Source organism: Balaenoptera physalus (assembly GCF_965194825.1).
Source record: "Balaenoptera physalus genome assembly, chromosome: 3".
Classification (NCBI taxonomy): Eukaryota; Metazoa; Chordata; class Mammalia; order Artiodactyla; family Balaenopteridae; genus Balaenoptera; species Balaenoptera physalus.
The window spans coordinates 51,989,434-52,016,857 of record NC_138890.1 but is presented as its reverse complement, the minus strand read 5'-3'; the positions used below and the strand labels follow the sequence as shown (position 1 = coordinate 52,016,857).

General features: G+C 40.3%; 1 protein-coding gene across 1 annotated transcript in view; it reads left to right on the top strand.

The window, feature by feature from the left end:
• The window catches only part of ABLIM3 (actin binding LIM protein family member 3), a 145,840-nt gene that overhangs the window by 32,956 nt on the left and 85,460 nt on the right, over positions 1 to 27,424 (top strand). Inside the window, exon 2 of the mRNA XM_082454196.1 lies at positions 8,251 to 8,388. Within this exon, the coding sequence (XP_082310322.1) occupies positions 8,251 to 8,388 (138 nt within the window). The remainder of the gene's footprint in view (positions 1 to 8,250; positions 8,389 to 27,424) is intronic.

Sequence of the window (27,424 nt, the reverse complement as noted above, 5' to 3'; positions counted from 1 at the left end):
TTTCAGACGTCTGTGCCCTTAGAACAGGAAGGATTTATTTCAAAGTTAAATGTTCTAGAGAAACCATAAATTAAGGAGGGCAAAAAGGGCTCCTTTACTCACAGCTAACAAACTTGATTGCCTGGCTCACAGGTGGGGAGGAGACTCTCAAAGAAGTGAGAACACGGGTCTCATTGAGTCCTTAGAAAGAGGCCCTGTGCACCTGCCCTCTGAGCCAAGGCGGGGACACAGCCCCAGTGAACAGGACGGGGTGGGGGAGCAGAGGGGCAAACTCACCAAAACTTAGTTTCTGCTTGTCTTGAAATAGGAACCAAGTTGAGTTATAAGAAAGAAATGAGTTTGTTTTTGTCTTATCTTAAAGTGTTTGATTGAATTCAATTGGAAGTATACAGTTTTGAGTTTTTTACAATGAGATTAATATAGAAAAAAGTGAGAAGTGAATTCTATGACATTACACCTGGGTCGACTTTCTGAATTTGCAAAATGAGTAACGAGTATGCAGTTCTCATTTTATCAAGTGACTTCACTAACAAGTGAGAAATACATCAATCCCTCTGTGGACCTCAGCTCAGATTTCCTGGCCCATGATGCTCACCCTGGGGAAGGCCTTCTGGGTCTAGCCCAGGTCCTCTCTGCTGTAGCTGTAGCGTGGCAGCTGGCTGTTAAGCAAGAGCAGTCTGTCTGGCCAAGAGCATGCAGTTCTGACACATGTCCTGACAACACGTTGCTGAGGAAGGCGGCACGAGCCGTGTTGCCAGCTGCACGCCGTGACCATGGTACACGCTGTGGAGCCTGGCAGAGGGAGGCTATGGAGGAGTTTCTGTTGCAGCAAAGGTTTTGCAACATCGTCTTGGGGCGACAGACTGTTTTACTGACCTGCTGACATAGGAAACTGTGGCCAGGCTGGGGCCATCTGTGAGGTTCCCAGAGAGCGCCTGCTTCTGCTCTGCTGCAGCTGCCAGCACCTGCAGAGCCTGCCTGTCTCAGGGCACCCAGATGCCCACCTGTCAGGCTGTCCCTGCCCATGCCAGGGAAGCCGCTCAAGGCTGATATCCCCTGGCCCCGGGGCAGCAATCACAGTTTCCTCATCGTCTGCCAGAGAGGCTGATTTACTGTTCCCAGTTTCCTGGTCTGTATGCTAGTACCCTCCATCATTATTCTTAAATCTTTGTAAAATTCGTGTGTGTGTGTGTGTGTGTGTGTGTGTGTGTGTGTGTGTGTGTGTATTCAACTGGGCAATGGATGATTACTGTTGAGGGAAAAAATTAGATACCCTTTTTGCCCCCACCAGAGCCTACTTCCTCCCCAGAGGTAGCCACTGTTGGCTCTTCTGCATGGCAGGCAGTAGGGCTTAGCAGTGAGAACACAGGTTCTAGAGTCAGACTTCCTGAGTCCAGATCCTGCCTCTGCCGTTTACTAACCGTGTAACCTTGGACAAATGACCTCAGTTTTCTGGTCTCCATTTCCTCACCTGAAAAATAAAGATAATAATAATAGCTCCTCCTGAATTATGAAAACTCAGTAAGATGACATATGTAAATTGCTGAGCACAGTTCCTAATGGAATAACCACTCCCTAAATATTATATGTTATTATCCTCCCAGACTTTCCCTTATGCATTTACCCCTCTAGTTTCTTCATGCATGTCTTTCATTCCAAACTCCCTCCTATGCTTCTGCATCTTGGAACACTGACCCCCAGCCCACCTGTTGTAATGTTAAACCTCAGTTCTAAGAGTCTGGTTCCAGGTATTCACATGAGGAACATAGATGTAATGACACAATGAGATGACACGTGCGTGACCCTTCGGGGTTACCAAAAGCAGCTCTCACCGTCTCCCTATCAGAGTTTTCAGAAAACAAATTACTCACTTACAGACAACAAGCACGCTAACACATCCCCCTGGAAACAGCAGATGTGCCCAAAATACACCACCCCAGGAAAACATAGATCATAGCCTCTCATTCCCACAACGGGAAACACCCAATTCACACATTCCTCTGCAGGATATATCAAAAGCATGTCAGCCACCCATCCCTGCAGCTCAAACCCATAAACAGAGACAGTTTGGAGATGGGGGAGAAAAAAGGAGGTTGCTTTTGGTGGAATGGGCTGCAGCCAAGGGCATTTTTCTTGACAGCAGGGAGGGAAAACCAGAAAACCTTTGCCCAAGCTGGACTGGTCCAAAAACGGATTTGACAGTGTTCAAGCAAAGCTCAGTGGCAAGCTGGTAGGGGTAGTAATTTAGAAAGAACTCTTGCATTGAGTAGGAGGTAGGGGTACATGGCTTTGAAGATTCTTTATTATTAACTATTGCTTATACTTATGGAGCCCAAGTGACATGCCAAGCAGTGTACTAAACACTTTTATATTGCTTAGTAATTTAATACTCACAAATGACCGGAGTTATTCCCACTCTAGAGATGAGCAAACTAAGACTGGTCTCACATAACTTGGCCAAGTGGCAGGGCTGCGACACAAACGCAGCCCTCCTGACTCCAGCATCTACACCCTTGACCTCTGTGCCGTGAGCTTCTTCGCACCGCTTCCCACACAGGGATCCCACATCTCTGTGGTCTTACACAGGAAACAGGATCAGTGCCGTGTGTTCTGATTCAACTCCAAAATCAAATTGAAGGGCCTGTTTCTGAACTACCAGATAACTCTTGTAGCCAGACCCCACCCTAACCATTCAGGCGGATAGCTTTCTACCTGTGAAATGCCTGGTTCCTCACTTGAGTCTCCTCCTGGGTCGTTAGCGAATACCTGTGAACACACTAAGGGTACTCTGGGAGCTGGCGGCATGTGACAGCTGCTGTACCCCGTTGTTTTCCTGGGCCCCAGGCTGTTGCGAGCTCATTGCTGAACCGGTTGATTCTCTGCTTGATGTTTCACTGTTCAGACAGAAACTCCACTGTTTTTATTACACTTCCAGCCAATTATTCACAGTTGTTATACTGTCTCCACATCAGTTTTGTCACTATTTTAATTATACCCCAGCCTTGCATAGGTGCTTCTACCATTTAAAGACTATTTTATAAAGACGACTCGGTTAGAATGTGGGAACACTTTTATCTACAAGGTTAAGTGACCCTCAGAAGAGGAAAAAAAATTGTGCAGGCACTACATCAGTAAAGAGAACATAACTTAGGTCGCATTGTTTATGAGAGAGCCTTATCTGCTTTTAAGAGAGACTAATAAATCTGATAACATACAGCACAGTCTAGTTTAAAAGCAGGAGAAAGTTAATGGAGAAAAGAAAAGGTGGAGGGAAAGAAAGATGTACAGCAAAGGATACACAGAGACAGAACCAGATTTCAATTGGAGGAAATTTTATAAATCATTTTGTCCAATCTCCTTGGTGACTAAGGACGGAATTGAGGCCAGAGAAGTTACAGGATTTGCCCAATCCTGTATAAAACTAGGTGACTGCAGAGAGGGAATTGGAACCCAGGTTACCCCCAGTACTACCTATCAGAGAGAAAAACACAAGATGAGGAATGACAGAGGGAGAGAGGAAGGGCCCGGTAGAGGAACTTGATGCTGAATTTGTTTCCTGCTATGTTCAACTCTCGTGCTCCTTTTAACTTCAGAGGGGCCAGTCACCCCTCCCCTTCCAATATGTTGTTTTGTTCCAGCAGTTTTAAATTATCTTGGTAACATTTGGGGAAGAGCTTTACTTGCAAATTTAGTTGTGGAATTAAGATGTATTTTCTCATCTTTAGAACACTAAAGATTTGGTAAGCATATAGAAGAATACTTAATGTTTCAGACCCTTAATTTTTAATCTCATAGTCATTGACCAGCTGATTTTCTTTCTTAAAAAATTGTACTGGGGGCTTCCCTGGTGGCGCAGTGGTTAAGAATCCGCCTGCCAATGCAGGGGACACAGGTTCAAGACCTGGTCCAGGAAGATTCCACATGCCGCGGAGCAACTAAGCCCGTGCGCCACAACTACTGAGCCTGCGCTCTAGAGCCCGCGAGCCACAACTACGGAGCCCACATGCCACAACTACTGAAGCCTGCGTGCCTAGAGCCCATGCTCCACAACAAGAGAAACCACCGCAATGAGAAGCCCGCACACTGCAACGAAGAGTAGCCCCTGCTCTCAACAACTAGAGAAAGCCCGCGTGCAGCAGGGAAGACCCAGTGCAGCCAAAAATTAAATAAATGAATAAATAAATAAATTTATTTTAAAAAATTATACTGACAGCCATTGCCAACTGATTATCTTGCTTTTATTCTTGGAAAGATTAAGATTGTTCAGTCTTACAGTGCCTGAAAAATTGTCCTTTTAAAAAACAATCAGTATTTATTTCACTGCGCAGAACCTTTTGTCTCCAGATCAAATTCAGGATGAGTGAATGTGTGTGTAACTGGTGCTTATTGCAAATTATTTTTAAATACAATTTTAAAACTCTTCAGGGATAAAAAGGAATAACTTAAGTCTGAGGTGGTATTCCCAAATTAATTCATACATGTTATTTTTGTATAAATAGGATTCAACCAAGTTTAATTTCTTCATTCTTAATGCGAGTTCCATTTGTGAAACTATAAGGCTATCGTGTCCACTATGGCAACAACTAGTCACATGTGGCTATTGCAATGTAAATTTATGTTAATTAAAATTAAATTAAAAATTCAGTAGCTCAGTCACACTAGCCACATTTCAAGTGCCCAATAGCCACATTTCAAGTGCCCAATAGCCACATATGGCTAGTGATTATTATATTGGACAGCGTAGATATAAAGCATTTCCATATCTCAGATAATTCTATTGGACATCACCGCTTAAGGACTAGTAACTGGGAATGACTCTCCTGGGTACACTTTTTGGCCAACTAACTTAAAACAGAAGCCAGAGGTTCCTTGCATGCGTTTTAGAAATATAGCACATGACCCATATGTCTAAACTTGGTAACTTCATGGATTATTTCACAAGTGAGAAGAGCTAATGTCCTTTGAGGCTTTGAAGAACTAATGTCCTGCTTTCAAATGTTGCTCTCAAAGATAGGCAGTTCCTAACACAGAGGAGTCTAAAACTTCATGTATAAGTCAATTTGGAATTCAAAAGGCATTTGCCCATAGATAAATATTGTAAATCACATGACTGAATTTTAGTACTTTGAAATAAAAATTAATGGAAATAATAACCAGCAGAAAATCAACAGTAAAATTTTAGAGTTTCAGAGGGTGTTATAGATTGGAGGGAAGAGGTATCACCGCACCACCCCCCCCCCCCATACACACACACAATAAGGTTAGATTAAGTTGCTGACTTAACTGAGAATACAAAGTCTTATTGGAAATGAGGTGGCTTCCAGGGCAAGAGCAGATGTGGCATATCTCAGTGGATCTTCCCTTGATCCCCAGAGTTCCTATTGGCATTTCTGGGTAAGGAAAGGTCTTCACATGTCTGTAAGCTCAAATCATGCTACACCGCTGACCTTTTATAGTCACGGCTTACATCAGCAATCTGGAAGAACTCACACCAACGATGCGTGCATTTCTGTTTATGGGACTATTTATAAACATCAGACATTTGTGGACTCTGGTCACAGTCAGCATCACCATAACAGCGCCCTCATCCTGAAGGAAGCAGTAGACTTAGGGCTGGGAGCCCATGGGTACTCTGTCCCAGAAGGTCTGTTTTCCCAATCCATCCCCTCACTCTGATTTTATGGCTTTTTATTTGAATGGTTCAAAGATTGAGTTTTGACTGAAAACCGTGATCACTAATCCATCTCCCCAGAAAATCAAATTATGAAAAATTTAATTGATCTTGCTGGCTCTTGAGCAATAAGGTGGGATCAATTAGAAGAGGTAGATGAAAGTTTGTGTAGTGATTCTGGAGGGACTTTGGATACTTTCAAGAGCTCTCGTTATTGATGGTGATGATTATACTATTTATTCCTATTTTATTTTCAGACTCACGGCTTTGTTTCCCTTAACGGTAGTAGATCATTACACTGCTCATATAAATAGAATCTATATTTTTCTCCAAAATTGGGGGGAGGGGGGAGATGGGAGAGTGAAATATATTCCAGGGGACATTAAGCAGGAATCAGAAAAAGAAGCAAAGGAGACAGGACTAAGGAGAATGTTTGTGGACATTCTGGGGGTGGGGAAAGATTGCTCTGAGCTTTGGGGAGGATGTGATGGTCATGATACCAGTGGAGCACTGGATACATTTGTGGAGCACTTCATGCACGTTTTGAAATGCTTTACATGTATTAACCCGTTTACTGAGTTAATTAATATTTTAGTTAACTAGCTAACTCATTTAACTTTTGTCTTAAATTTAAGACAGAAAAAAAAAAGTTCAATAAGGGGCGTGAACTCCTTGAGAGAAAGACTGTAAGAAAGGTATTTTTCTCGTACCTCAGATAGCAAATTTGTCAGCAATAGTAGTTTCAAGGCTAAGCAACCGGCTCTTTGCCCTACCGTGCACTTATGATTCAAGATGTGGGAGGTAATCGAAAGTCCTGCTTTCCTGTTCCTTGACTTTAAAAGGAGGAGGGTGGATGAGATCAGTTATGGAGATCATCTTTGAGAATCTGAAAAAAGCTGTAGGATAATGTATATAACACCAAATTTTATATTTCATTCGAGAGAAATATTAGATCTCAGGTGTATCAGTCAGGTATGCTACAGTAACAAAAAATCTTAGAAGATATGCCATCAAATATTCCTCCTGGCTCATGATAGATGTTCATCCTGGGTTAGCTTAGAGCTCTGCTCCAGGACTTCTCAGCCAGGGATCCAAGCTGATGCATCCTGCACACCATCTGGGGGTATCACTGGCTGCTGGGCTATGGGAAGGCAATATGGCAGATACCATACTGGCTCCTAGGGCTTCCAGTTGGAAGTGACACACAGTTTCCATTCACATTTCATTGCCAAGCAAGACACCACGTGCCAAGAATAAAAATTGAAATTTCAGTGAACAGACACAACAACTACCACACTAGGTCAAGAACCCTTGAACTAGGTGACCTCTAGGTTCCTTGGCAGTTCAAGGTTTCTGTGAGTCCAGGTTAACTTATATTATGCTTATTCAGAGTTTAGCCAGTAAGTCTACATGTCTAAATGCTAGACACCAATTCCCCTCCAATCAACTGGTCATCCTTATAGTTAGGACAAAAGTGAGCCTTATCCTCATAGGGTATGAGCAGAAGTTTGTGGACTATTGCTACAGCCTTGAGTAAAAATTGAGGAGTTGAGTGGTTCTCTCCCTGGGGCCCCTAGCAACTTCTTCCAAGAGAGAAGATTGGGTTCCTCACTGGCAAAGTTATCTCAACAGTTTATATATAATGAGGTTGGACCAGACAGCTATTAATATCCCTTCCAACCCTGAAATTTTATGTTCTAGGCAGGTGCCTACTATTATTAAATGCTAGATGACCAGATTATAGAATGGTCAAGCAAAGTATATTTCAGGGAAAGGAAATCTAGAAAAGTAGCCATGAGAAAATCTAAGCAAGAGATCAGTAGCCTCAAAAGGCAAGTATAGGTCTACAGCATCATCAAATGCTGACCATAGCACTGCAATCCCAGTGACTTCAGCCCCTTCATAGTCTCCACCAGCTCTTTCTTCTTAACTATACACATGTGACATTTTCTCAGTGTTATGGGAAGTGCTGTTCAAAGGCAGTTGTAAGGTGAGTCGCCTCATCAACTTCCTTCCAACTAGAGTGCCTCCCTTCATGCCTTTATAGAAAGTCAGCTACCACTGTCCATCCTCATTTTATAGATGTGTAAACTGAGGTGCAGAGAGGGGCTGTATCTTGCTCAATAAAAAGGGCCATTTGGAGGCTGAGTCAGCCACCCATTTCCTTGAGACCCTGGAGTCAATGGCAAGACCTAAATTCCCTTTGTTTGGGGCCTGGTATTGATCCAGAGATCTCCCAAGAAATAGTATTTCTGGATCATTTACCTTGAAATACTCAACTACCTCTTTTATTTTTCTTCATTCGTGAATTTGGCCTCCATTATTGCAAGAAAAGGTTATGCTCGCTCATAAGTCTCTGCCTACTTAAGGAGACTTATGGACTCATATCTTAATGCCACTCACCTTCTAAAGATGTCTTAGCTTGGCATACTCAGCCTGATGATGTATTGAAGGTATTTTGCTAATCATTTTCACCCTTTCTGCTTTTTCTGCCAGTTAAGATTATAATCATGTCTTGTGGCAGACTTTTTAAAGAATAAGGACCTTCTGGATGGTGATCTCTTTGTTTCTCTTTACAGTTCCTTATCAGCAGAATCCTTACAATCCCCGGGGCAGCTCCAATGTCATCCAGTGCTATCGATGTGGAGACACCTGCAAAGGGGAGGTGGTTCGCGTCCACAATAACCATTTCCACATCAGATGCTTCACCTGTCAAGGTAGGAGGCCCAATCTCCCAACACCCTTCTCAGATTCCTCGCCATGCTCTCACCCCAGGACATGCCATGGGGCAGGCAGAACAGACACAGGCAATTGAGATACCTACAAAGGCCTAAAATGACCTTCCTTGAGCCAGTAATGAGAGTTCTGCCTTCAGCAGCATGGTGTGAAGAGGGAGGGTAGAGTGAGGGAAGCGGTGGGATATGGGGGAGAAAGGGAGCCTGGTGACCCCAGAGTGGAAGCACTGACCCGGAAGGAAAAAGGCAATCCTGCAAGCTTATCTTACACATCTGAGAAGACTACTGGCTTGTGCCTATAAATCAATTTGAGAGCCAATGAAAGAGCAAGCTGTCACGGCTAAAATTTGGCATGGCTCTGACATGATTGTGACAATCCTCAGAGGTTAGGTTTAACAAGGGAGAAGGTACGTCTTGACTTCAGTAAGGTTTGTAATTTGGGAGCAGGTGGACGCTGCGTTACTTCTAATTGTGACAGCTTACCCATGGCTAATTTATAAAACCTTAGCTCAACCCAGCTAAGCATTCCCAAAGGAAGAAGGCTCACTAGCAGCAGGAAAGGAGGGACTCGGCTGAAGGAGCCCGTAGAGCCCTCTGGCCCAAACAGGACAACACTCCCTCCCCAGTGTCCCTGTCTAATGCCACTCCAGCCTCCACTTCTTGAACTTTTCTTCCAGGCCATTCTGATGTTGGATTGCTCTGTGAGTTTAGAAAATGTTTGACCTCAAACCTTTAACTTACACTTGTTGGTTTTAGATTTGTCCTCATGGGGTTTGATGAGCTCTTTGTGGTTGCTTTTGCCGGTGGCTGCCTTTCACATACTTGTAGCCAAGTCTGCCCCACATACACAGTTATATTGCAGGTCCTTAAACTGGGCCTCATCTGAAATGATTCCAACTTGTATAATCATCCTGAAGTCTTCTTCCTTGATCCTTTCTGGTTTGTCACTATCATTCCTAAAGCCTACTACCCAAAACAGACCATACTTCTCAAGGTCTGCCAAATACAGCAAGATCTACATTTCTTTAATGTGACTGATATTGAATGAACTTCCCGAGAAGCCACTTCACACCACTGATGTATATTGAATTTAAGGTCAACTGAAATCCCCAGATCTGTTCATTTTAGTATCTGCTACTAAACCTCAGCCTCATGTATCTGAAATTGACTTCCTCTGCCGTCATTAAAGTTGCAAACTTCTTTCCCCAGGATCTAACTGGACTCTTCACTGAGCAAATAAATCTCATATTCATATTCCCTAATTTATTTATAGAAACTTATATGGGGTATATTTTAATTGTGTGGTTTTTATTTCATTTTATTTAAAAAATTTTTATTTTATATTGGAGTATAGTTGATTTACAATGTTGTGTTACAGCAAAGGTGGACAGCAAAGTGATTCAGTTCTACATATACATATATCTATTCTTTTTCAAATTCTTTTCCCATTTAGGTTATTACAGAATATACTTTTTTAATACATCTTTATTGGAGTATAATTGCTTCACAGTACTGTGTTAGTTTCTGTTGTACAACAAAGTGAATCAGCCATATGCATACATATATCCCCATATCCTCTCCCTCTTGAGCCTCCCTCCCACCCTCCCTATCCCACCCCTCTAGGTCATCGCAAAGCACCGAGCTGATCTCCCTGTGCTATGCGGCTGCTTCCCACTAGCTATCTATTTTACGTTTGGTAGTGTATATATGTCCATGCCACTCTCTCACTTCGTCCCAGCTTACCCTTCCCCCTCCCTGTGTCCTCAAGTCCATTCTCTACATCTGCATCTTTATTCCTGTCCTGCCCCTAGGTTCTTCAGAACCATTTTTTTTTGATTCCATATATATGTGTTACCATATGGTATTTGTTTTTCTCTTTCTGACTTACTTCACTCTATATGACAGACTCTAGGTCCATCCACCTCACTACAAATAACTCAATTTCATTTCTTTTTATGACTGAATAATATTCCATTGTATTTATGTGCCACATCTTCTTTATCCATTCATCTGTCGATGGACATTTAGGTTGCTTCCATGTCTTGGCTATTGTAAATAGTGCTGCAATGAACATTGTGGTACATGTCTCTTTTTGAATTATGGTTTTCTCAGGGTGTATGCCCAATAGTGGGATTGCTGGGTCATGTGGTAGTTCTATTTTTAGTTTTTTAAGGACCCTCCATACTGTTCTCCATAGTGGCTGTATCAATCTACATTCCCACCAACAGTGCAAGAGGGTTCCCTTTTCTCCACACCCTTTCCAGCATTTATTGTTTCTAGATTTTTTGATAATGGCCATTCTGACTGGTGTCAGTTGATACCTCATTGTAGCTTTGATTTGCATTTCTCTGATAATTAGTGATGCTGAGCATCTTTTCATGTGCCTCTTGGCCATCTGTATGTCTTCTTTGGAGAAATGTCTATTTAGATCTTCTGCCCATTTTTGGATTGCATTGCTTGTTTTTTTGTTATTGAGTTCCATGAGCTGTTTGTATATTTTGGAGATTAATCCTTTGTCAGTTGTTTCATGTGCAAATATTTTCTCCCATTCTGAGGGTTGTTTTTTCATCTTGTTTATGGTTTCCTTTGCTGTGCAAAAGCTTTTAAGTTTCATTAGGTCCCATTTGTTTATTTTTGTTTTTTATTTTCATTATTCTAGGAGGTGGGTCAAAAAAGATCTTGCTGTGGTTTATGTCAAAGAGTGTTTTTCTTATGTTTTCCTCTAAGAGTTTTATAGTATCTAGTCTTACATTTAGGTCTTTAATCCATTTGGAGTTTATTTTTGTGTATGGTGTTAGATAGTGTTCTAATTTCATTCTTCTACATGTAGCTGTCCAGTTTTCCCAGCACCACTTATTGAAGAGGCTGTCTTTTCTCCACTGTATGTTCTTGCCTCCTTTTTTGTAGACTGGGTGACTATATGTGCGTGGGTTTATCTCTGGGCTTTCTATCCTGTTCCATTGATCTGTATTTCTATTTTTGTGCCAGTACCATACTGTCTTGATGACTATAGCTTTGTGGTATAGTTTGAGGTCGGGGAGCCTGATTCCTCCAGCTCCGTTTTTCTTTCTCAACATTGCTTCAGCTATTCGGGGTCTTTTGTGTTTCCATACGAATTGTAACATTTTTTGTTCTAATTCTGTGAAGAATGCCATGGGTAGTTTGATAGGGATTGCACTGAATCTGTAGATTGCTTTGGGCAATATAGTCATTTTCACAGTGTTGATTCTTCCAATCCAAGAACATGGTATATTTCTACATCTGTTTATGTCATCTTTGATTTCTTTAATCAATGTTTTATAGTTTTCTGAGTACAAATCTTTCGCCTCCTTAGGTAGGTTTATTCCTAGTTATTTTATTCCTTTTGTTGCGATGGTAAGTGGGATTGTTTCCTTAATTTCTCTTCCTGATTTTTCGTTGTTAGTGTATAGGAATGCCAGAGATTTCTGTGCATTAATTTTGTGTCCTGCAACCTTACCAAATTCACTGATTAGTTCTAGTAATTTTCTGGTGGCATCTTTAGGATTTTCTATGTATAGTATCATGTCATCTGCAAACAGTGACAGTTTTACTTCTTCCTTTCCAATTTGTATTCCTTTTATTTCTTTTTCTTCTCTGATTGCTGTGGCTAGGGCTTCCAAAACTATGTTGAATAAGAGTGGTGAGAGTGGACATCCTTGCCTTGTTCCTGATCTTAGTGGAAATGCTTTCAGTTTTTCATCACTGAGTATGATGTTTGCTGTGGGTTTGTCATATATGGTCTTTATTATGTTGCGGTAGGTTCCCTCTATGCCCGTTTTCTAGAGAGTTTTTTTTATCATAAATGGGTGTTGAATTTTGTCAAAAGCTTTTTCTGCATCTATTGAGATGATCATATGGTTTTTATTCCTTAATTTGTTAATATGATGTATCACATTGATTGATTTGCATATGTTGAAGAATCCTTGCATCCCTGGGATAAATCCCACTTGATCATATTGTATGATCCTTTTAATATGTTGTTGGATTCTGTTTGCTAGTATTTTTTGAGGATTTTTGCATCAATGTTCATCAGTGATATTGGTCCATAATTTTCTTTTTTTGTGATATCTTTGTCTGGTTTTGGTATCAGGGTGCTGGTGGCTTTGTAGAATTAATTTGGTAGTGTTTCTCCCTCTGCAGTTTTTTGGAAGAGTTTGAGAAGAATTGGTGTCAGATCTTCCATAAATGTTTGATAGAATTCACCTGTGAAGCCATCTGGTCCTGGACTTCTGTTTTTTGGAAGATTCTTAATTACAGTTTCAATTTCATTACTTGGGATAGGTCTGTTTATATTTTCTAATTCTTCCAGGTTCAGTCTTGGAAAATTGTACCTTTCCAAGAATTGTCCATTTCTTCGTGGTTGTCCATTTTATTGGCATATAGTTGTTTGTAGTAGTCTCTTATAATCCTTTGTATTTCTGCAATGTCAGTTGTGCTTTCACCTTTTTCATTTCTAATTTTATTGATTTGCATCCTCTCCCTTTTTTTCTTGATGAAGCTGGCTAACGGTTTATCAATTTTGTTTATCTTCTCAAAGAACCAGCTTTTAGTTTTACTGATCTTTGCTATTGTTTTCTTCATTTCTATTTCATTTATTTCTGCTCTGATCTTTATGATTTCTTTCCTTCTACTGACTTTGGGTTTTCTTCATTCTTCTTTCTCTAGTTGCTTTAGATGTAGGGTTAGATTGTTTGTTTGAGATTTTCCTTGTTTCTAGATTAAATTGCTACAAACTTCCCTCTTGGAACTGCTTTTGCTGTGTCCCATAGGTTTTGGGTCATTGTGTTTTCATTGTCATTTGTTTCTAGGTATTTTTTTTTTCTTCTTTGAGTTCTTCAGTGATCTCTTGGTTATTTAGTAGTGCACTGTTTAGCCACCATGTATTTGTGTTTTTTACAGTCTTTTTCCTGTAATTAATTTCCAGTATCTTAGCATTGTGGTCAGAAAAGATGCTTGATACGATTTCAATTTTCTTAAATTTTCCAAGGCTTGATTTGTGACCCAAGATGTCATCTATCCTGGAGAATGTTCTGTGTGCACCTGGGAAGAAAATGTATTCTGCCACTTTCAGGTGGAATGTTCTATAAATATCAATTAAATCTATCTGGTCTGTTGTGTCAATTAAAGCTTGTGTTTCCTTATTTATTTTCTGTTTGGATGATCTGTCCATTGGTGTAAGTGGGGTGTTAAATCCCCTACTATTATTGTGTTACTGTCGATTTCTCCTTTCATGGTTGTTAGCATTTGCCTTATGTATTGAGGTGCTCCTATGTTGGGTGCATAAACATTTATAGTTGTTACATCTTCTTCTTGGATTGATCCCTTGATCATTATGTAGTGTCCCTCCTTATCTCTTGTAACAGTCTTTATTTTAAAGTCTATTTTATCTGATATGAGTATTGCTACTCCAGCTTTCTTTTGATTTCCATTTGCATGGAGTATCTTTTTCCATCCCTTCAGTTTCAGTCTGTAGGTGTCCCTAGGTCTGAAGTGGGTCTCTTGTAGACAGCATATATATATATATATGGGTCTTGTTTTCGTATCCATTCAGCCAGTCTGTGTCTTTTGGTTGGGGCATTTAATCCATTTTCATTCAAGGTTATTATCGATACGTATTTTCTTAATTGTTTTGGGTTTGTTTTTGTGGGTCTTTTTCTTCTCTTGTGTTTCCTGCCTGAAGAATTTTCTTTAGCATTTGTTGTAAAGCTGGTTTGGTGGTGCTGAATTCTCTTAGCTTTTGCTTGTCTGAAAAGCTTTTGATTTCTCCGTCAAGTCTGAATGAGATCCTTGCTGGGTAGAGTAATCTTGGTTGTAGGCTTTTGTCTTTCATCACTTTAAGTATATCCTGCCACTCCCTTCTGGACTGCAGAGTTTCTACTGAAGAATCAGCTGATAACCTTATGGGGATTCCTTTGTATGTTATTTTTTGTTTTTCCCTTGCTGCTTTTAATATTTTTTCTTTGAATTTAATTTTTGTTAGTTTGATCAATACATGACTTGGTTTGTTTCTCCTAGGGTTTATCCGTATGGGACTCTCTGTGCTTCCTGGACTTGTGTGACTATTTCCTTTCTCATGTTAGGGAAGTTTTCCACTATAATCTCTTCAAATATTTTCTCAGACCCTTTCTTTTCTCTTCTTCTCCTGGGACCCCCGTAATTCGAATGTTGGTGCGTTTAGTATTGTCCCAGAGGTCTCTGAGATTGTCTTCAATTCTTTTCATTCTTTTTTTCTTTATTCTGCTCCTTGGCAGTTATTTCCACCATTTTGTCTTCCAGCTCATTTATTCGTTCTTCTGCCTCAGTTGTTCTTTTATTGATTCCTTCTAGTGTATTTTTCGTTTCAGTTATTGTGTTGTTCATCTCTGTTTGTTTGTTCTTTAGTTCTTCTAGATCTTTGATAAACATTTCTTGTATTTTCTCAATCCGTGCCTCCATTCTATTTCTGAGATTCTAGATCATATTTACTATCATTACTGTGAATTCTTTTTCAGGTACATTGCCTATTGCCTCTTCATTTATTTGGTCTTATAGGTTTTTACCTTGCTCCTTCATCTGTGACATATTTTTTTGCCATCTGTCTTTTTTTTTTTTATGAGTGAGATTGTATTCCTGTCTTACTGGTTGTTTGGCCTGAGGCTTCCAACACTGAAGTTTGTAGGCTGTTTGGTAGAGCTGAGTCTTGGTGCTGAGATGAGGACCTCCATGAGACCTCACTCTGATGAATATTCCCTGGGGTCTGAGGTTGTCTGTTAGTCCAGTGGTTTGGACTTAGAGCTCCCACTGCAGGAGCTTCGGCCTGACCCCCGGCTAGTGAACCAAGATCTAGCAAGCCGTGTGGGGTGGCAAAAAAAAAAAAAAAGGACAATAACAAAGTAAAAAATAAAATTAGACTGGGAAACTAACAGGTATGTTAGAAAGAATATAAAAATAAAAATATAGATGAATCAATAACCAGAAGGTACAATAGTATGACAATAGTAAAAAAGAGAGGAAGGAAAAGAAAAAGAAAAAGAAACAAAAATGGGGGAAAAGGCCTTGGCTGTGGAGGGTGGGACCTAAGCAGGGGTGGGGTTTGGGTAGTGGGTGGGGCCTATGCTTAGGACCCACAGGGCTGGAAAAGGCCCTGGGGGGTGTGGGGGTGTGGGGCTTAGGCTGAACGGAACAGAAGAGGCCCAGGCGTGCCTTGTGCCTCTGGTCTCAGAGGGCGGGGGACCCCACCTGGGAGCCCAGCAGGCTTCCTGGGCCTGAGTGGGCGGGGCAAATGCCCTCTGCTCCTCTCCTGCCCCTCCTGTCCTGGAAGGCCCCTCCTGCCTGCCTCTCCTGTTCTCCCCTGGCCTCCGTCCTACGCTCCCAGGACCAACGCGGCCCAGAGGGGGCCTCTGTGGGTGATGGACCAGGCCCAAGAGCTGGGCAGTCTTCGCCCGCCCATTGGGCAGGGGAAACGCTGGGCACATTCCCCCCTTATCTGAGCCCCTGTGGGTCCCTCCAGGCATGGGAACCCCTCCCCCATCTCAGCCACCCCTCAGGGGCACTGGTTCTGTCCGGCCTCTGCTTCTCCTCTCCTCTCAGTCCCCCCACGTCCTACCGGTTTGCTTGGGAATTCCTCCCATCTCCTTGGGTATCAAGGTCCCCCACCAGCATCCAGAAGTCACCCTAGTTGTGGAGAGATGCAAACTCCCCGTCTTCCCACACCATCATCTTGACTCCGCCCCCATTACAGAATACTGACTGAAGTTCCCTATGCTTTACAGTGGATCCTTGTTGGTTATCTATTTTAAATATAGTGGTGTGTATATATGTCAATCACAAACTCCCAATTTATCACTCCCTCCCAACCTTTCCCCTTTGGTAACCATAAGTTTGTTTTCTAAGGCTGTGAGTCTGTTTCTGTTTTGTAAATAATTTCATTTGTATCATTTTTTAAGATTTCGCATGTAAGCTATATCATGTGATATTTGTCTTTCTCTGTCCATCTGTGTTGCTGCAAATGGCATTATTTCATGCTTTTTTAATGGCAGAGTAATATTCAATTGTATATATGTACCACATCTTCTTTATCCATTTGTCTATTGATGGACATTTAGGTTGCTTCATCTTGCCTATTGTAAACAGCACTGCAGTGAACATTGGGGTGCATGTATCCTTTTGAACCATGGCTTTCTCCAAATATATGCCCAGAAGTGGGATTGCTGGATAATTTGGTAGCTCTATTATTAGTTTTTTAAGGAACCTCCATACTGTTCTCCATAGTGGTTTTACCAATTTACATTCCCACCAACAGTGTACAAGGGTTTCCTTTTCTCCACACCCTCTCCAGCATTTATTGTTTGTAGACTTTTTGATGATGGCCATTCTGACTGGTGTGAAGTGACACCTCTTTACAGTTTTGATTTGCATTTCTCTAATAATTAGCAATGTTGAGCATCTTTTCATGTTGACCATCTGTATGTCTTCTTTGGAGAAATGTCTATTTAGGTCTTCTGCCCATTTTTTGATTGGATTGTTTGTTTTTTTGATATTGAACTGCATGAAACTTTTGTATATTTTGGAGATTAATCCCTTGTCAGTCACATTGTTTGCAAATATTTTGTCCCATTCTGTGGGTTATCTTTGCATTTTGTTTATTGTTTCCTTTGCTGTTCAAAAGCTTTTGAGTTTAATTAGGTCCCATTTGTTTATATTTGTTTCTATTTCATTACTCTAGGAGATGGATCAAAAAAGATATTGCTGTGATGTGTCAAAGATTCCTGCCTATGTTTTCCTCTAAGAGTTTTATAGTATCTGGTCTCACATTTAGGTCTTTAATCCATTTTGAGTTTAGTTTGTGTATGGTATTAAAGAATGTTCTAATTTAATTCTTTTTTTAAAGCTTTTTTTGGTATTTATTTATTTATTTGGCTGTGTCGGATCTTAGTTGCAGCATGGGGGACCTTCATTGCAGCATGCGGGATCCTTAGTTGCAGCATGCAGGATCTTTTAGTTATGGCATGCAGGATATTTTAGTTGCACCATGTGGAATCTTTAGTTGCGGCATGCAAACACTTAGTTGTGGCTTGTGGGATCTAGTTCCCTGACCAGGGATTGAACCTGGGCCCACTGCATTGGGAGTGCAGAGTCTTACCCACTGGACCACGAAGGAGGTCCCTAATTTCATTCTTATACATGTAGCTGTCCAGTTTCTCCAGCACCACTTATTGAAGAGACTGTCTTTTCCCCATTGTATATCTTGCTTCCTTTGCCATAGATTAATTGACCATAAGTGCATGGGTTTATTTCTGAGCTTTCTATCCTGTTCCATTGTTTTTGTTTTTGTGCCAGTACCATACCGTTTTGATGACTTTAGCTTTGCAGTATAGTCTGAAGTCAGCCTGATTCCTCAAGTTCCGTTTTTCTTTCTCAGGATTGCTTAGGCTATTCTGCATCTTTCGTGTTTCCACACAAATTTTTAAATTTTTTGTTCTAGTTCTGTGAAAAATGCCATTGGTAATTTGATAGGGATTGCATTGAATCTGTAGATTGCCTTGGGTAGTATAATCATTTTGACAGTATTGATTCTTTCAATCGAAGAACATGGTATAGCTTTCTGTCTGTTTGTGTCATCTTCAATTTCTTGCATCAGCATCTTACAGTTTTCAGAGTACAGGTCTTTTGCCTCCTAAGGTAGGTCTATTCCTGGGTATTTTATTGTCTTTGATGCTATGGTAAATGGCAGTGCTTCCTTAATTTCTCTTTCTGATCTTTCATTGTTAGTGTATAGAAATGCAAGAGATTTCTGTGTATTAATTTTGTATCCCACAACTTTACCAAATTCATTGATGAGCTCTAGTAGTTTTCTGGTAGCATCTTTAGAGTTTTCTAGGTATAGTATCATGTCATCTGCAAACAGTGACAGTTTTACTTCTTCTTTTCCAGTTTGGATTCCTTTTATTTCTTTTTCTTCTCTGATTGCCATGGCTAGGACTTCCAAAACTATGTTGAATAAAAGTGGTGAGAGTGGACATCCTTGCCTTGTTCCTGATTTTACAGGGAATGCTTTCAGCTTTTCACCATTGAGAATGATGTTAGCTGTGGGTTTGTCATATATGGCCTTTATTATGTTGATGTAAGTTCCCTCTATGCCCACTTTCTGGAGGGTTTTATCATAAATTGGTGTTGAATTTTGTCATAAGCTTTTCCTGCATCTATTGAGATGATTATATGGTTTTTATCCTTCAGTTTGTTAATGTGGTTTATCACACTGATTGATTTGTGAATATTGAAGAATCCTTGCTTCCCTGAAATAAATTCCAGTTGATCTAGGTGTATGATCCTTTTTAATGGTGTATGATCCTTTTTAGTGGTGTATGATCCTTTTAATGTATTGTTGATTCAGTTTGCTAGTATTTTGTTGAGGATTTTTGCATCTATGTTCATCTGTGATATTGACCTGTAATTTTCTTTTTTTGTGATATCTTTCTCTGATTTTGCTATCAGGGTGGCCTCATAGAATAAGCTTGGGAATGTTCCTCCCTCTGCAAATTTTTGTAAGAATTTCAGAAGGATTGGTGTTAACTCTTCTCTAAATGTTTGATGGAATGCACCTGTGAAGTCATCTGGTCCTGGGCTTTCGTTTGTTGGAAGTTTTTTAATCACTGTTTCAGTTTCAGTACTTGTGATTGGTCTGTTCATATTTTCTGTTTCTTCCTGGTTCAGTCTTGGAAGGTTGTACCTTTCTAAGAATTTGTCCATTTCTTCTAGGTTGTCCATTTTATTGGAATATGGTTGTTTCTAGTAGTCTCTTACAATCCTTTGTATTTCTGTGGCATCAGTTGTAATGTCTCCTTTTTCATTTGTAACTTTGTTAATTTGAGCCCTCTCCCTTTTTTTCTTGATGAGTCTGGCTAAAGGTTTATCAATTTAATTTATCTTTTTAAAGAAACAAGTTTTAGCTTCATTGATCTTTGATTTTGTTTTCTTCATCTCTATTTCATTTATTTCTGCTCTGATCTTTATGACTTCTTTCTTTTGGCTAACTTTGGGTTTTGTTTGTTCTTCTTTCTCTATTTGCTTTAGGTGTAAGGTTAGGTTGTTTCTTTGAGATTTTTCTTGTTTCCTCAGGTAAGATTGTATTGCTATAAACTTCCCTCTTAGAACTGCTTTTGCTGCATCCCGTAGGTTTTGGACCATCGTGTTTTTGTTTTCATTTTTTCCTAGGTATTTTGTGATTTCCTCTTTGATTTCTTCAGTGATCCATTGAGTATTTAGTAACATATTGTTTAGCCTCCATGTGTTTGTGTTTTTTACAGGATTTTTTCCTGTAATTGATTTCTAGTCTCATAGTTTTGTAGTCAGAAAAGATGCTTGATATGATTTCAATTTTCTTAAATTTACTGAGGCTTGATTTGTGGCCCAGGATATAATCTATCCTGGAGAATGTTCCATGTGCACTTGAGAAGAAAATGTATTCTGCTGCTTTTGCATGGAATGTTCTATAAATATCAGTTAAGTCCATCTGATCTAATTTGTCATTTAAGGCCTGTGTTTCCTTATTGATCTTCTGTCTGGATGATCTGTCCATTGATGTAAGTGGATTGTTAAATTCTCCCACTATCATTGTGTTACTGTCGATTTCTCCTTTTACGGCTGCTAGCATTTGCCTTATATATTGAGGTGCTCCTATATTGGATACATATATATTTACAATTGTTATATCTTCTTCTTGGATTGATCCCTTGATCATTATGTAGTGTCCTTCTTTGTCTCTTGTAACAGTCTATTTTGTCTGATATGAGTATTGCTACTTCAGCTTTCTTTTGATTTCTATTTGCATGGTATACCTTTTTCCACCCCCTCACTTTCAGTCTGTATGTGTCCCTAGATCTGAAGTGGGTCTCCTGTAGACAGCATATAAACAAATCTTGTTTTTGTATCCATTCAGCCAGTCTGTGTCTTTTGGTTGGAACATTTAATCCATTTACATTTAAGGTAGTTATCAATATGTATGTTCTTATTGCCATTTTGTTAATTGTTTTGGATTTGTTTTTGCAGGTCTTTTTTCTCCCCTTCCTCTTTTGTTCTCTTCTCTTATGATTTTATGACTAATTTTAGTGTTGTGTTTAGATTCCTTTTCCTTTTTCTGTGTGTATTTACTGTAGGTTTTCGGTTTGTGGTTACCATGAGGTTTTGATATAGCAGTCTATATATATACAGGGTTGTTTTCAATTGGTGGTCTTTTAATTTCAAATGCATTTCCAATATCCTGCATTTGTATTCTCCTCACAGTTCCTGATTTTGATATCATATTTGCATAGATGATTTCCTACCTTTACTATATGTTTGCCTTTACCAGTGAGCTTTTCCATTCATAATTTTCTTATTTCTATGTGTGGCCTTTTCTTTTCCACGTAGAGAAATTCCTTTACCATTTGTTGTAAAGCTGGTCTGGTGGTGCTGAATTCTTTTAGCTTTTGCTTGTCTGTAAAGCTTTTGATTTCTCTGTCAAAGCTGAACAAGAGCCTTGCTGGGAAGAGTATTTTTGGTTATAAGTTTTTCCCTTTCATCATTTTAAGTATATTATGCCACTCCCTCTGACCTGCAGAGTTTCTGCTGAAAAATCAGCTGATAACCTTATGGATATTCCCTTGTAGGTTATTTGTTGCTTTTCCCTTGTGGCTTTTAATATTTTCTTTCTGTCTTTATTTTTTGTCAGTTTGATTACTATGTGTCTTGGTGTGTTCCTCCTTGGATTATCCTGCCTGGGAGTCTCTGCACTTCCTGGAATTGGATGACTGTTTCCTTTCCCATGCTAGGGAAGTTTTTGGCTGTTATCTCTTCAAATGTTTTCTCAGGTCCTTTCTCTCTCTCTCTCTCCTCCTCCTTCTGGGACCCCTATAATGCAAATGTTGGTGTGTTTAATGTTGTCCCAGAGGTCTCTTAGACTGTCCTCATTTCTTTTCATTCTTTTTGCTTTTCTATGGCAGTGATTTCCACCGTGCTGTCTTTCAGCTTACTTATTCATTCTGCCTCATTTATTCTGCTGTTGATTCCTTCTAGTGTATTTTTCATTTCAGTTATTGAATTGTTCATCTCTGTTTGTTCTTTAGATCTTCTAGCTCTTTGTTAAACATTTCTTGTATCTTCTCAGTCTGTGCCTCCATTCTTTTTCCAAGATCTTGGATCATCTTTACCATCATTACTCTGAATTCTTTTTCAGGTATATTGCCTATCTCCACTTCACTTAGTTGTTCTTCTGTGATTTCATCTTGTTCCTTCATCTGGGACATATTTCTGTGTCATCTCATTTTGTCTAGCTTTCTGTGATTGCGGTTTCTGTTCCGCAGGCTGCAGGATTATAATTCTTCTTGCTTCTGCTGTCTTCCCCCTGGTGGATGAGGCTGGTCCAAGAGGCTTGTGCAGGCTTCCTGGTGGGAGGGACTGGTGCCTGCCCACTGGTGGGTGGAGCTGTGTCTTGTCCCTCTGGTTGGCAGGGCCGTGTCAAGAGGTGTGATTAGCGGGAAGCTGTGGGCTCAGGAAGACTTTAGGCAGCCTGTCTGCTGATGGGTGGGGCTGTTTTCCAGCCCTGTTTGTTGTTTAGCCTGAGGTGTCCCAGCACTGGAGCCTAAAGGCTGTTGGGTGGGGCCAGGTCTTAGTGAGAAAATGGTGGCCTCTGGGAGGGCTCACGCCAATGAGTACTCCCCAGAACTACTGCCACCAGTGTCTTTGTCCCTGCAGTGAGCCACAGCCACCCCCCTGCCTCCACAGGAGACCCTCCAATACTGGCAAGTAGTTTTGGCCCAGGATCCTATGAGGTCACTGCTTTTTCCCCTGGGTTCTGGTGTGCATGAGCCCTTGTGTGCACCCTCCAAGAGTGGAGTTTTCTGTTTCCCCCAGTCCTGTGGAATTCCTACAATCAAACTCCACTGGTCTTCAAAGCCAGATGCTCTGAGGGCTCCTCCTCCTGATGCCAGACCCCCCCAGGCTGGGGAGCCTGATGTGAGGCTCAGAACTTTCTCTCCTGTGGGAGAACCTCTTTGATATAATTATATTCCAGCTTGTGGGTCACCCACCCAGCAGGTATGGGATTTGATTTTATTGCAATTGCACCCCTCCTACCATCTCAAAGTGGCTCCTTCTTTGTCTTTGGATGTACAATATCTTTTTTGGTAGGTTCCAGTGTTTTTGTTGTTGTTGTTGATAGTTGTTCAGCAGTTAGTTATGGTTTTGTTGTTTTTGTGAGAGAAGGTGAGTTCATATCCTTCTACTCCGCCATCTTGGCAAAACTTCATGTGGTTTGTATTTTATATTGAGGATTGGCATACCCCTAGTGCAAGTTGACCTGCAAGAGTATCTTGGCGGGTGACCATTTTTACATCCCCAGAAATTGAAACAGGGCAAAGAGTAATGAGAATAAAATTGTTATAAGGAGATTTGAGCCATGACTCTACAGTTATATTCTTAAGAGGTTGTATTTGTTATGTTTTGCCTTAAGCCAAAATTTAATAGTTTAAAACAATCTTTTATTTAGCTCTTAATTCTCTGGGTTGGCTGGGCACTTCTTCCAATCTGACCTGGCTCTGCTTATCTCTCCTCGCCTCATCATGATGTTATGGTGGGTCTGCTGGCAGTGGTTGGCAGGTTGACCTGAGTACCTCCATTTGGCTTCTCATCCTCCAGCAGTCTGGCTTGGACTCGTTTCCATGGTGGTCTCAGAGTTCCAAATTCAACAAGAGAGCAGACTTCACTAAACAAGATCTTTTCAAGCCTCAGCTTATGTTATACTTGCTAATGTCCCATTGGCCAAAACAAGTCAAATGGCCAACCCAGATTCAAGATCATGGAGAAACAAACTTTGCCTTTTGTGTGAGGGCCTACAGAATCAGATTTCAATGGTGTGAATACAGAGAAGGGAAGAATTTGGCCATTTTGACAGTCTACCATAGGGAGGTCATAGAAATTCTTTTAATGGAGATTTTGAAAACAAAAGAGACTATTATTTTTCTGAATATTTTCAATGTCAACTTGCTTAGAGTGTATTTTTGTTTCCAGCAGTAACCAGTATAGGGATTAGTTACCCTAAATAGCCTTCTCATTTGAAAAATCTAAAATCTCTATGAATTTCTTTTACAACCCTTTTAAAGTGGACTACTGTACTGACATGAAAGGAAGGAATCTGTAGAGGTAAAAAATAAAAATAAAAGCAGATATCTGGGTGTGAGTGCCAGTGCCAGATTTAATCTTCATGGTTTATGCTAAACCTTGAAGACCTTGAGCTTTTACCTTGATAGCTATATGGATCATGGAGAACAGGAGTCAAAGCCTAGAGCCTGATCAAAGTAGGATTCTAACTGTAGACCTCTGAGTAAGCCGAGGTTTCCCCCTACAAAAACTTCTTCTCAGTGTATAGATGGATGAGAAGTAAACTGGAGAAGGAAACAGCACTGAAACTTGCCTGTACCAACTTGGGCACTGGGTAGAAGAGAATAAAACTTGTATCAAAATGTCTACCCATAGTCCACCCTGTATATGGATTCACATTCTATTTTCATGCTATATATTTGGCATTAAAAAAAAAAGTGAAACAATGTAAAAGAAAGTGGTCCCACACTTGGCAAATGTCAGAAGCAAAGGATAATCCTCTTTAGAGGAACTCAGCTTTATTCCTGACCTCAAAGAATTACTACAGATAAAATTATTAGCAAAACGAATAACTCACAGTCAAAAATGTACAAATCATAATGGGGGAGAGCCAGCAGAAACGATGGAAAGTAGACAGGGAACCTCAAAGACTTTATAGACTGGAATTTTCTGACATTATATAATAACTACATTCAATATGTTTAAACAAGTAAGACAAGCCAGAAGAAAATGAGCAAAAAACCACACATTTTAACAAATAACACAGCAGATGTGAAAAAGAAACAACATAAACCTTTTTTTAATTTAAGTTTTTATTTTATATTGGAGTATAGTTGATTTACAATATTGTGTTAGTTTCAGGTGCACAATAAAGTGATTCAGTTATACATATACGTATATCCATTCTTTTTCAGATTCTTTTGCCATATAGGTTATTGCAGAATGTTGAGTAGAGTTCCCTGTGCTATACAGTAGGTCCTTGTTGGTTATCTATTTTATATATAGTAGTGTGTGTATGTTAATCCCAAGCTCCTAATTTATCCCCCCCCCCCACGTTTCCCCTTTCATAACCATAAATTTGTTTTTGAAGTCTGTGAGTCTGTTTCTCTTTTATAAATAAGTTCACTTGTATCTTTTTTTTTTTTTTACTTTTTATAGTGTGTACAGCTTTTTTGGTTTTCTTTGCATTCTGTTACCCTGTGCGATGGGAAGGGAGAAAGTGAATGAACACCACATCTATGCAGGATTTGACCACCCCATGAAGCAGGTAGCTCAGTGCACAGGTTGTTTGATATGAACCTGACCATAAGGAAAGGCAATAGAAAAATAACAAAGTTCTTTGTTATTTTGAAACAATGTACATTTTACACATAAAAATGTATAATATTTGAAATTAAAAACTCAATGTATGGATTAAATAGCACATCAGATGTTGCTGAAGAGATAATTAATAAACTGTAAGATTTAGCAAAGAGAGAGGTATATACATATAGCTCAGAAATATAAGAAAGTGATAAAAATAAAAGAGAACTTTATACATGGAGAATATAGTGAGAAGGTTTGACATATATCTAATCAGAGTTCTAGAGATGTGTAATAGAGAACATGAGTAGGAAGACAATATTTGAAGAGATAACATCTGTGAATTATGTAGAACTGTTGAGAGACACAAATATCTAGGAAACTTAATGAATCCCAGTAGAAAAATATAAAAGAAATCTACCTACACACATCATGGTGAAACTGCAGATCACCAAAAACCCAAAAAAACCCGTCTTAAAAGTAGCCAGAGATAAAAGACAGATCATCTGCATATGAATGGTAAATAAGCTGACAGCTGAAGTTTAAGTCACAACAAGGAAATCTGAAAACAGTGGAATAATATCTTTATATACTGAAAGAAGTAACTGCAAATTTAGGATTATGTATTCAGCAAAACTATCTTTCAAGAACAAAGGCAAACCCACAGCTTAAATCATACTTAATGCTGAAAGACTGTTTCCCTGTGAGATCAAAAATAAGAAAAGAATGTCTGCTCTTACTGCTTCTATTTAACATTATACTGCAGGTTCATGCTAGGTCAATTAGGCAAGAAAATGAAATAGAAGTCACCCAGATTGAAAAAGAAGTAAGACTATCTCTATTTGCACATGACATGATCTTGTATATAACAAATCCTAAGGAATGTGCTAAAAAAGACTATTAGAACTAGCAAATAAGTTCATCAGATGTCAAGGTACAAGATCAATATACCAAAATCAATTGTATTTCTATACACTTGCAATGAACAATCTGAAATAAAATTGAGAAAACAGTTCCATTTACAATACCATCAAAAATAAAATGCATAAGAGTTTAACAAGAGATGTTCGGCCCTGAACCAAGATGGCGGAGTAGAAGGACGTGCTCTCACTCCCTCTTGCGAGAACACCAGAATCACAAGTAGCTGCTGGACAGTCATCGACAGGAGGACACTGGAACTCACCAAAAAAGATACCCCACATCCAAAGACAAAGGAGCAGCCACAGTGAGACAGTAGGAGGGGCGCAATCACAGTAAAATCAAATCCCATAACTGCTGGGTGGGTGACTCACAGACTGGAGAACACTTATACCACAGAAGTCCACCCACTGGAGTGAAGGTTCTGAGCTCCACGTCAGCCTTCCCAACCTGGGGGTCCAGCAACGGGAGGAGGAATTCCTAGAGAATCAGACCTTGAAGGCTAGTGGGATTTGATTGCAGGACTTCGACAGGACTGAGGGAAACAGAGACTCCACTCTTGGAGGGCACACACAAAGTAGTGTGCGCATCGGGACCCAGGGGAAGGAGCAGTGACCCCAGGGGAGACTGAACCAGACCTACCTGCTAGTGTTGGAGGGTCTCCTGCAGAGGCGGAGGGTGGCTGTGGCTCACCATGGGGACAAGGACACTGGCAGCAGAAGTTCCGGGAAGTACTCCTTGGCATGAGCCCTCCCAGAGTCCGCCATTAGCCCCACCAAAGAGCCCAGGTAGGTTCCAGTGTTGGGTTCCCTCGGGCCAAACAACCAAGAAGGAGGGAACCCAGACCCACCCATGAGCACTCAAGCGGATTAAAGTTTTACTGAGCTCTGCCCACCAAGGCAACAGTCAGGTCTACCCACCCCCAGTCCCTCCCATCAGGAAACTTGCACAAGCCTCTTAGATAGCCACATCCACCAGAGGGCAGACAGAAGAAGCAAGATGAACTACAATCCTGCAGCCTGTGGAACAAAAACCACATTCACAGAAAGATAGACAAGATGAAAAGTCAGAGGGCTATGTACCAGATGAAGGAACAAGATAAAACCACAGAAAAACAACTAAATGAAGTGGAGACAGGCAAGCTTCCAGAAAAAGAATTCAGAATAATGATAGTGAAGATGATCCAGGACCTCGGAAAAAGAATGGAGGCAAAGATCAAGAAGATGCAAGAAATGTTTAACAAAGACCTAGAAGAATTAAAGAGCAAACAAACAGAGATGAACAATACAATAACTGAAATGAAAACTACACTAGAAGGAGTCAATAGCAGAATAACTGAGGCAGAAGAACGGATAAGTGACCTGGAAGACAGAATGGTGGAATTCACTGCTGCAGAACAGAATAAAGAAAAAAGAATGGAAAGAAATGTAGACAGCCTAAGAGACCTCTGGGACAACATTAAATGCAACAACATTTGCATTATAGGGGTCCCAGAAGGAGAAGAGAGAGAAAGGACCCGAGAAAATATTTGAAGAGATTATAGTCGAAAACGTCCCTAGCATAGGAAAGGAAATAGCCACCCAAGTCCAGGAAGCACAGAGAGTCCCATACAGGATAAACCCAAGGAGAAACATGCCGAGATAACATAGTAATCAAATTGGCA